Here is an 11,631-nt window from a genome sequence, read left to right on the forward strand (position 1 = left end):
TTGTCACAACCAAAGCAATGCTGGAAATCCGAGAGTGATTTACACCTTGCTCCAAAGGGCTCTGGAGAACCTGAAATGTGAGCTCATCGATGAGTCCAACCTTGAAGCCAACAGCCCCAGTGAGGAGGACAGAGAGTGACAAGGACAGGTCAGTTCTTGAGTTGTGAGATCTTTTGTTCATGTTTTTAGATTCCACTATGAAGTTACATTCCAGGTTCTTCACAACAGCAGTTTCTCCAGGAAGAATAAAGAAAGCAGGCTCTTGGATTTTCAAAAATGCATGCAAAATTTTAAACAAATCCTACCTCTGTAGGCCCATCTATGGGTAAGTCATTATTTGGTATATCCTAGACCTGATATATGCAAGACTGGCAATTTAAACTCGGGCTTCTTGGGTGCATTTTGACATGATTTTAGTTATGACCAAACACTAACTAGTTGAGTGCATTTAAGAATGACTTATTCTTCTTCACAAGCACAAATAGGTGACTACCACCAGGCTGAAAAAAACTGAAATTAAAAGGTACATCTAATCTGAGAAAACACATTCATTAAGATATAAGCTTTGGTATAAAGTGTCGCGTTATTAGCTTACATTTCTACTTAATCCACAAGTATATAAATCCAGCCATCATTACTGTCAAATTAGATCAGAGATCATTACCACAATGCTCTGAAAAACAGAGCAACACACTTCTGAAAAGAAAAAAAGCACCAATCACTACCTACTCAAATCCTTGCAATGTCATGTTAAATTAATCATTAGATAGCTCAGTGCCTTTCCTATGTCAAGGAAAGGTAAACCAAGTAACTCCTTGGTGCAATATTCAAGTATGATCTCACAACTTCACAAGCTTGTCTTGCTAAACCAGTAAATTTAGATCTATTAGAACAGGTAAGTATGTAATAGATGCAGAAGGATATTTTGTCATTAAAAAATACATTAATGCTACACTACATTTGTATATATTACACCTCAAGGATCAATCATTTGTTTTGAAGGGAAGGCACAGCAGTAACAATATTGATTACCACTGCACTGAAAATAGATTACTGAACAAGCAGTTGATCAGACAAGCAAAAAAATAACAAAAGGCTGCATAAGGACAACAGATAAACATCACACAATGTTGTGTGTGTTTGTCAACATTTTCAGAAGACTTAAAATGACTTACCAGTAAGTGAGGAGGCTTAATGACTGCAAGAGCCTTAGCCAGAGCTGAGGACATAGCAGTCAATTGATTTCTAATTTGCTCAGAAGGCATACTTTGCAGTTGAGGGCCTAGTGGAGCATCTTCCCTAGTACTGTAATTCAAATCCGAGCCAAAACTCAGCGTCCGCGTAGTATGATCAAGGCGAACCTTTGCAAAAAAAAGAAGAAGAAGAAGAAGAAGAAGAAGAAGAAGAAGAAGAAGAAGAAGAAGAAGAAGAAGAAGAAGAAGAAGAAGAAGAAGAAGAAGAAGAAGAAGAAGAAGAAGAAGAAGAAGAAGAAGAAGAAGAAGAAGAAGAAGAAGAAAAAGGCTTGTATTATTTATTACTTTTAAATAATTTCTCTGCTGCTCTCTGCCTATGACCAACATAAGTCAACAAAAGCTCTAAGCAGAAAATACTTTAAAAAAAAAAAGCTTTAGCTATACCAGACGAAGAGAAATGCCAAATTAGTAGAAGAAAAATAGCACTATGAATAAAATTTTGTTTAATTTCCACGCTTTATTGAAAAAAAAAAAAAATCACTGGAAGAGGCTGAACTTCCAATGATTCTATGAAATGAGCACTGCAAGACAAATCATTCTTGCTTCTTCCTCCACATTAGCAATATGTGAAACAAGAATCCTGATTTTAAGGCAGACAATTTCAGCACATCTAAAATACAAGCTGAAGTTGTGTGTTAACCTAAATAAATTAACTCAGCTTTATCAAAAAACCTAAATGGAATTACTAAGCAATCTCAGCTAAAACCCTAAATGAATAATTACTAAGTGATCTCAACTAAAAACTACTACTGTTTCATCACCAGCTTAAACATTTCATTACAGGCTGTCGTTCATTCAATACAGACAACTTTACCAACAATGCAGCTGAAACATCTCGGACATCGGTGCACATTTCAAACACTGGTGTTTTACTTCAGTCACTTGGTTAGACAAAAACCATCAGCAACTGCTAGCTCTTCAGTCTTGCACAACTAATTCAGCATGGTCAGAAATTTGCATCCCTGTTCGTTAGACTTGCTTCAGGATATTCTGGACTAAATCACTGCGGCTCACAGGGCAAGTTTCACCAAATTTAATTTCAACTTTTACTTCTACTGGACTTACGTTAATGGTTGTTGACCTAAATCAAAAATACACACCAGAATGCAAATAATCATCAGTTCTTATACTGTCACATGCATCATTTACTCTAGTTTATCTCCATGTATCAGAATCCATTGTTTTCCTTGGGTTCAATGTCAACCAGTTAGTTTTCAAGCAGTGTAATACACATGAATCCATACATCATTTCAGAGAAGTCTTTTTACAGCACTTACTTGTAAGTCACAATGTCTGGCTGCATCAACGATACTACGTTCCAGCTGGAAAGCATCAACAAAAGGAACCAGGGTAGCCAGACGAGAAAATTCAATGCTTTGATAAATCTGGGCCACCTGTATGTGAACAGAAGCATGAAGTATTTTTCCTCATTAAAAAGAGATCTGAAATAAGTTGTTGTACAGGCTCTAAAGCTAACTTACTAAATCATCAATAAATGAATGTATACATATTAATATAATTACAAATAATCTTTCAGAATTTTATTTCTGTACTGTATTCAAACTTAATCTGAGATTAAATGCCATTCCTGAAGGGCTTCTTTGTACGAAGGAGACTGGCAGCAGTAACTACATACAGCTACGCTGCTAATTAGCCTTCAACTATTTTAGCACATCAGAAATAACACTGCTTGTCACTTGTAACAAAAGCAGGTCAATGAAATGTGCATTTTATAAAACACCTAGACACAGAAAAAACCAAAACCAAAATATCCCACCCAGACCTTACTCCAAAAAAAAAAAGTTTTAAGAAACGATGAATTACCTTAAATAAGACATCATAGATCCGTAATGAAGAAATTCTACGCAAGAGATTATGCCACTGTATGCAACCACTATTAAGTATAGCTACTATGGCTGTACTTAAATGACGTACAAACCTGAAGATACAGGTTATATACTGGAAAAAAGTATTTCAAAATCGTAATGATCTTCTATCTGATGGAAAAAATTTACTTCAGCATTGAAGTTTCCAACTTAATGTTCTTCCAAAGCATTTTCTAACTTATGTATAGTTACGAACATGTATTTTCTTTATTCATACCTGCTGCAGAAGGCGAAGAATGGTATTGTTTTGCAGATGAGGAACATACAGCTGCAGTTCAGGTTCCTTTTCAGCTTGGTCTTTCACCCAGTTCAGAACCTATCAAAATTCTGAAAAGTTAACTCTATCTGCATCAACCCTTAAAAACTTCAATGTTAAAGTAGGAAGCATGGTTCTTAAATACTTCTGGTTTACAGCTCATGAAACAACAGCACTTCTGTACAGATACTACACTCTTTTACTGAAGTGTATCTTTGATCGGAACACTTTTATTTATAATGGATAGCTAACATTTTTTGTATGAAGGCGACTGACAGCACTGGCAACATTTACCACACTGCTAATTTACCTTCAAGTTCTTTTAGCACCTCAAATATCTTTGTTCCCACTATCAAAGAAAAAGAACATGATGTGCTTCATCAGTTGCAGAATTTACATTAACCTAATCAACAGCTCTCACATTATTTTACCTCCCAATACTCTATATTTTAATAGTAAAAACAGTCATCGGTATATTTTTCCACTTCCCACACAACCCACTTGCATGCATATGCACGTGTGCGCACACACAGTTTTCTCATTACTGCATCTTTAAACAAAATTTAACTCAGTATCATCTCTACCAACAAGACCACCTGATATGTTCCCGAAACTCTGCACCTTTATAGGGGCCCTGTGAATAGCACCCTAGAGACCTGAATGAATTTTCATTCTATTTAATAATCTGGTGTACTACGTATATCAGATGTTATGTACATGTTACTGTAATGGAATTTGATCAAATAAAGCCTACCATTGAAATTTCTGGCAACAGAAAAAGCTAGCTGGTATTTACCACAAATCAATATTCAAATAACAGACCATCAGTCAAGGCCAATTACTACATACACAGAGCTACAAAACTTACCTTGCTGACACGGCTACATAATTTGAGCGGGTGAAAGTCTACTTCAAGCCAATTGTAAAGTTCTTTCACTTCTGGAACAACATATTGCACTACGTTGAACCTTACCTACAGTCAACAAAAAAATCCAAAGATCTCAAAATAAATACAATATTAACAAATAGTTATGCTTTAAGAATTTTACATTCAAGAAGTTAAATAGGCACCACATGTACCTTTTAATATAGGAGACTACTTATTTTTTATTACAGCATTCTTAATTGCAGTGACAATAACTCTACGCTACATCACTTAACTATTTAAAAATAGAAAAGTAGACAAAACACATATAAATAAGATAAAAATTTAGACTAGAGTAACACCCTCAACTTATTAGCCATTTCTAAGACACAAGTCCTACTACACAGATGTAGGCCCACATCCAGACTAAAACCACACATCTCAGTTCATAAGTAAACTTCTGAAGTGTGGTTTTAAGGCAAACTGGAGAGGTACCAGAAGAAGAATTAACGCAAACTGTAAAATGAACCTTGAATGTAAGTTTTAGGCATGCCTGCAAATGACTGCAAGAAATTCAAACATCCTCTGAAAACATCTCACTATGACTGAATGCCTAATTTGTTTATGAATATCTGGGAAGGTCTGAAGATAGATAAATCTAGCCTCCCTTCAAATTAAATACAAGGAAGTTTTCATAATCACTTAGGTCCTTATGGCCTGCTATTTGATATCTGACTTGTGCTTATCCAAAATACATTTAAAACAGCAAAATAAACACTTGGTTCAGTTAATTACACACCTTAGAGTAGGGGGAAAAAATCCAAAGTTCTAGCTCACAACCCTTTTCAGACCCCTCAGAGTTTCAAAATGACATTTGTTGCTTGGGTGACATAAAGGACAATATTGAATCTGACTCTTTAGGGTACACAAGCATTCAGGCCTCCCGTTATTGCTGACATTTCCAAACAGTCCTCCTTGTGAATCTGAAATTTTAACACTATACCGTAAGTCATACAATTAACCAAATAGCTGTTTTAACTTTTAAACTGCTGTCCCATAACTAAGCACAGTGCTCTAGAAGGAAAACAGTCCAAAAAAGAGGACTCAACGTTTAAAAGCTGCTCATCTGAACACCACTACCTACCATATCATTAATGAGACTGCCACGTGTAGGTGGGGCCTGAAGACCCAACAAGGTTGCCAGACGTCGCTGTTTCTCAACAATGATGCCATCCATATCCAGAAGGCGAGCAATATCAGTTCTCTCAGGAGTTATAGGAATTGACAGAGTGGCCAAAAGGACTCGAGTAGACATCCTGTTGACATAGTATAACCACAAAAGATGAACTGCAAGAGAACACTAATTAATTCCTTTTTACACACGTGCCCATTCAAGAGTAGGAATGAGTAATATTCATGATGCAAAACTGTGTAAAAATACCAGCAATAACAGAAAAGATGCCAACTGCGCAGTAAGAGTATCGAATGCAGTGTTCTTCAGTAACCAAGAGAAAGATTTTGATAAAATCTTTTCATTACTTACATATGTGTGTATACATATACATATGTATATATACACAGAAATGATGACGAAATGTAAGCTGCCTCTGTAAATATCAAAATACTATAAAATAATGAAAACAGCAGAAAGCAGCACCTTTAAAAATTTGTTTTAGCTGCCAATCCATACCAGTCATTTTGATTGCATTGATTTTTGAAATTTACTGTGGAAGCCAGATATACCTTTTGATGTAACGACACAAATGACATTAAATATTTAAATTCTGACCTCAGTACCCAGATGAAAAGGAATGTAAGAATCTCCATAGAGTACTTATTCCCACTAGATTCTGATTCTATAAAGGCCTGTACATGAACTTCAGAGGTTAATGCAGACAATGATTCTGCATGCCTCAAAAGTCTTGCCAGTATCATACTTGTTACCAAAAAATTAAAGGCCATTTGGCTATACAGACTTTTATATATTAAGGAAAAGTTTATACCAGTTATAATGAAATCTTGTGAAGTAAATACCACCACTCAGAAGAGGAAAAGGAAGCAAAACACAGATACTTATTAACTTGCTTAGCTTCCCAGTCAGTAACAGAGAAGGAAGTTTAACTAAGGTGATCCTGATGTTTGCGTTATTTACACTGTACCTTTGTATATCCTTCTTGCTCTAGGTTTCTTTTGAGGCAATTAGTACTTGCCACTTTAAGCACAGCTGCTCATAGCCATACATGTCATCTGCTTCTTTTGGGGTACAATTTAGTTTATTTTTGAACCTATGGGGTTAAAAATAGAATCTAATATCACATTAAATATCTTTCCCCACCTCTGCATCTCCTCTTGCGTGAGATTCTTTCGCATTTCTCTTGATAAGTGATAAAGGCGGTGAAGTGTGGATGCGTGAAAAAGAGCATTTCCTGATTTCCAGAAGACAGTTGAAACTTTGTGATAGTAATTTGCCATCAGTTGTGGTTTGGGTGGTTTCTTAGACAGTGCAAATAGTCCATGAATATCCTCCACTGCTTTGAAAGCTTCCTAAAAAAAAAACCAAATGCACTACTTTTAGGAAGTTTTTTGCAACACCCAAAAAAAGGGAAAAATATACATTCACTAAAGGTTATCAGATAATATATTTAATTCCACTGAAAGCTGTGATTTTCAGTTTCGCCAGTTACATGACATTAAATACTTCTTTCCTAATAAAGAAATTATTTGGACATATTGCAAATCCATTAACTATCTGCTTAGAATTTGGTAGTTAACGATTAGTTCACATAATTTTTTGAAAATTGGCTTCTTTCAGATTTTCAAGATACAAACCAAGGGGGGAGAAAAAACCACCTACAGAGTAGCAAAAATACTACTATTTACTGGTTTTACCATTTTTCATAAAAATAATTTTTTTGATCAAAAATGGGTATAGTTTCCCTAAAAATACATATAATTTTGGAAATGCCTTACATGTAATTACTTACATACCTAAAAAGGAAACAACACAACAGAAAACATTCTCCAAATTCACAAAAGCAAAAAATGACAACCTTGGCTTTTTATGGAATTTAACATTAGAGAGGTTGGAAAAGCAAAGCACCTCTTTGAAAAATTTGTCTTGATAGTGCCCTCACTGGCTAGACATTCACATAATTCAACCAGCGATGCTGGGGCCCCAGCCTAATAGCAGGCTTTAACATTTACCAACCAGTTCGCAGTGATCTAGTTCATGAGAATGCAAGATGGCAGAGGTGAAGGTGCCATCATCAACTTCTCATTTTCACAACTCAAAAAGACTTCAGCCACTTTACCATTAACTACTACCAACAGAAGCTTGATTTGAAATGCTATGCGAAAACAGCAATCCCAGGAATATCAGACTAAGTATTCAATATGCATGTAGTACCACATTCTAGATATTAAAACTTTATTCTTCAGCTATTATCCTGTCTTTACCTTGGAGTATATACCATGAAACATGATCTGCATGGAACAGATTCTGGAAAGGCTGTAGACTACAGTGTGATTACAGGAGCCCTGCTGCATACCTGCCACAGCTCCATGCTAATAGCACTGTCAAGCTGCACAAGCCTGGTCTCCAAGTGCATTGACTGACTGTCAGGATTGTTGAGGTTGATTGCTGTGCTTTGGTTATGATGACGCTGGATCTGCCCCAAATGCATTCGCAGGTTATCACAGAGTTTACGGAACTCAGCTTTACGCGTGTACTGCAGGCAGAACTTAAAAGCTGCAAAAATGAACAACGTAAATTAAGAATGCTCGCTAACGGTAACTTCATGGTAGTTCTAAATGGGATTCAAATCAGTACATTTAAAGAATCTTCATTTACACTCCAAAGACATATCAAACAAGATGCAATCTAACTGTCACACATAATGAATAAGTGACAAGGCAGAGGACTTCCATCTTGATCTCAAAAAAAGAAGATGCTTCTACATAATTAAGCTTAAGGAGCAAAGGGAATACTTCGACTCTCTTTAAAAATGTTCTAATTTAAGCAGTTATTTCGAACTAAGTGCAAATAAAATTCTGTGAATGGCATGAATTCAGATTTTGGCTTTGTAAAATGTGGGAAAAAATTCTCAAGTCATCTAAATATGGTAAAGTTAAACAAAGCTTTCAAATTACGGGAAATGACACAGAAAAAAATTGTCTTTGATACCATAGTTCCTCTCAAAAATCTGTTTTTGCTTTGCCCACTGTCACTCTGAAAATTCTAAAGTATCTCTACCAGAAACAGGCAAAAAAGTAAGTCTCAAGACTGTAGCAGAAAGACTTAAATACACTAAAGCACCTAGAACTCACCTGACGGTCATCTTTCCTAATGTACTTGCACAATCTGGATCCAGAGTTAAAAATCTAACAGACTCTTTTTTCAAAAATACAGAGCCCTAAGTTATACATACAAGGGAAAACATTTTTCGACTCAACTCTCACCCTTAAGAAAAGATTAACATGTAAGTATTCATTCTTATAATTTCAGTTTTTGCAGAATAATGCCAGAAAGAATCAGACTAGACTCTTTCCTGTTACCTTCTGCACAATATTTTGCTAAGTTACATCAGTGTCAAAATTGATAGCACATCGTAATCTTACAGTACCCTTTTGTGTACACTAGTTTTTGAAGTTAGCTGACGTAGAATACGTTAATGGAAGACACATTTGCCATTCTGGGTAATAAAGTGAAAACACAACTAATTTTGATCAGTAAGTTAGAAAAAATAAAGACACAGAACCAGTAATTCTCATATTCTCAGTATGTCCAGGAAAAAATAACTTTTTTCTTGCAGGTTCTGTTACAGGAAAAGATCAGTGTCCAGAAACCTCAGTAATTTTAAGAATAGTATGTGTGTACATACATATGCTCAAGAGATTAACATATTTCCAACTCTGAAGCAATATCCAAACAGAAATAACCTTTCATTTTCTAGTTTTACATGTAATATAGAAGTCCTAGATCTCATTATACTTTAAGTTTCCATCTTTTTGACTTACCTTGCTGTGCAATATCATGGTACAGGCGTTCCACTCGAGAATTATTTCGGAGAAGATCCAAACATTGTCTATACGATTCCCACAGAAATTTAACCCAGGGTGTCAAAAGCAGTCGGTCAGTACGATCCTGAGTGTCCTCTCCACTTACAGCACTCAAAAGAACACTACAGTCGGGGTGGGGAGGGGTAAGGAAAAAAAAGTGTTTTATTCCCCACAATTCTCACCAATTTTTCTTATCAAGATCTAAGATGAGACTGGACGAATCTGAACAGCTAATTGCTGCTGAACAGTCTATTGCTTATTTTCAAATTGGTCCCTCAGACTTCTCCCTTTTCCTTTAAAGGCTGTAGATAACTTTTTTTGCTGTTAAGTTTCAAACTTTCGCCCCTGCATATACGACTGACATGTACAAGCTCCGGAGGTAAGAGACATCAGGAGCTTTTGTAGCCTTCATATAAGCAAGCCAAAGGAAACTAATTCCAAGATTTTCACCTTCCCCCTTCTACCAGGGAGCTGCGCACTGTACCTCTATTAGATTCAAATATCACCGTCTACTCAGATACTTTCCTACTTGCTACCAGAAAGCTCACTTCTTGTTGACATATGACACACAAGCAAGGTGTGCCTTACGATCTGCAGACATCAAAAACTAGAATACTTACATTAAAGTACCAAATCCTTTAAAAATTCTGACATGAAAAAGATGCTTAAAGATGTCAGAAGTAAGATATGATAATCTTGCATTTTGGGGCCATAACTGCATTCCCTCATTCACAGAAATACAAGATTGCAAAGAATTCCCAAGACACTCAGACAAATTCAGTGCTATGGCCCACATGATCCCTTTCTGCTAAACAATCCGCCCAGCATGACAAACTTACAAAGAATCATCTTCCTTAAGCCTTCATTTTTAAAATCCTTTTTGCACTATGCTTCTAATATAAACTCCCAACTCTTGTAATTCTCTTCTACTACACTGCTTCCAGTTCTAATTTACTTCCTTGAGCACTAGTACTACATACAATATTAAAGATGACATTTCACCAGTGCCTTCTCCAATAGATCAAGCACTGAATTCAGCAAAAAAGTATGAGAAGTCCAGAAAACAGGCCCTAAAAAACACTAAAGAAACTCTGGTTGTTCAGATAAAGAAGTGTGATTGAAAAGACACATTTTCTAGTCCTCAGTTATACAAAAGAGAACAAGGAAAAGAGCGGGCAGTCAATCTTCAATGTCTAACTATTAGTGGGATTCCTCTGTAACAAAGACTATTTCAGGCACTGGAAGTAATATGAATGGCACTGCCATCCTGGAACAACTACTGAAGACAGGTCTGTAACCTTTCCATTTTTTGCAAAGAATGAGTTCTCAACTTCTACCAGAGAGCCTTGCTGTTAACTTGTAAATCCAGAGCCTTCTACTCCATGTCTTTGTGTTTTGACTACTGTAACTCTATTCCTCACAGTCGCCTACACAAGACAAAATGTCCTCTACTTTGATAATTTCTTCCAATTTTCTATCATCAGTAAATAAGACTTTGACTTGTTTAGTTTCTATGCCAATATTTTAATTGAAAGAATTCCCACTAACTTCACTCTTGCTTCATATCTCCTTTCGTCATTACATGTCATCAGTTTCTCACTGGGCAATGTCTTAGTCCCCTTCCAATTCAACATCCCTTCTGGTATGGTATCCAGAAAAATAAAACTTCCCCCCCCAGGTTAGATCCCTGGCATTTCTTGAACGTAAAAAATTAAGTTACCAAATAAAATTCTAACATAATCACATGTCATCTACCCTTTGGCAAGCCTGTGCTGAATTTTATTTTATTTTTAACTCCATCTACTACTTCCTTCCTTCAAAACTCATACTAAAGACCTGAATGTTATTATGATCAAGATAACACACGGGCAGCTCTTCAGACCACTACTCAGTCTTACATACGGATGATGAGAAAACACACTGTCTGCTCAGATATATCTGCAGAGCTTTGGCGCCCAAAATATCTGCTGACATTTTTAAAACTCTAGGATAGAAATTACGCTGTCACCCAACATGAAGAGAAAGCTGACTTTTCCATTCTCCTCAGAGAGGGTAATTTCCATGCTCTAAAAACCTCTCTCTTTCTTTTATTCCAGAATCAATATTCTTACAAAAATCAATAGCAAAGTATTGCTTTAATCTTCAGACCACACCTAGGATGGCTAATCTCAATCCACCTCCTCAGAATTTTACCACCATTTTTCCTAGAATTCTCCACTTATGGCTGAAGATCCTTTTGTTATTTCTTTTAATATCTTCTGCATTTTTTAATATCTTAATTTGGTTTGACTTACAGAAATTTTAATTTATTCC

General features: G+C 36.0%; 1 protein-coding gene across 1 annotated transcript in view; it reads right to left on the minus strand.

Annotated features, from left to right (window-relative positions):
- Nucleotides 1-11,631, minus strand: part of EIF3A (eukaryotic translation initiation factor 3, subunit A) — a 31,031-nt gene that overhangs the window by 17,961 nt on the left and 1,439 nt on the right. The window contains exons 3-10 of the mRNA XM_009573848.1: nt 9,277-9,440; nt 7,809-8,008; nt 6,596-6,804; nt 5,405-5,576; nt 4,264-4,368; nt 3,357-3,455; nt 2,531-2,647; nt 1,176-1,361 (exon numbers count right to left, since the gene is read on the minus strand). Of these exons, the coding sequence (XP_009572143.1) occupies nt 1,176-1,361; nt 2,531-2,647; nt 3,357-3,455; nt 4,264-4,368; nt 5,405-5,576; nt 6,596-6,804; nt 7,809-8,008; nt 9,277-9,440 (1,252 nt within the window). The remainder of the gene's footprint in view (nt 1-1,175; nt 1,362-2,530; nt 2,648-3,356; nt 3,456-4,263; nt 4,369-5,404; nt 5,577-6,595; nt 6,805-7,808; nt 8,009-9,276; nt 9,441-11,631) is intronic.

The sequence above is a fragment of the Fulmarus glacialis genome, unplaced genomic scaffold, assembly GCF_000690835.1.
Source record: "Fulmarus glacialis isolate BGI_N327 unplaced genomic scaffold, ASM69083v1 scaffold14723, whole genome shotgun sequence".
NCBI classification, from domain to species: Eukaryota; Metazoa; Chordata; class Aves; order Procellariiformes; family Procellariidae; genus Fulmarus; species Fulmarus glacialis.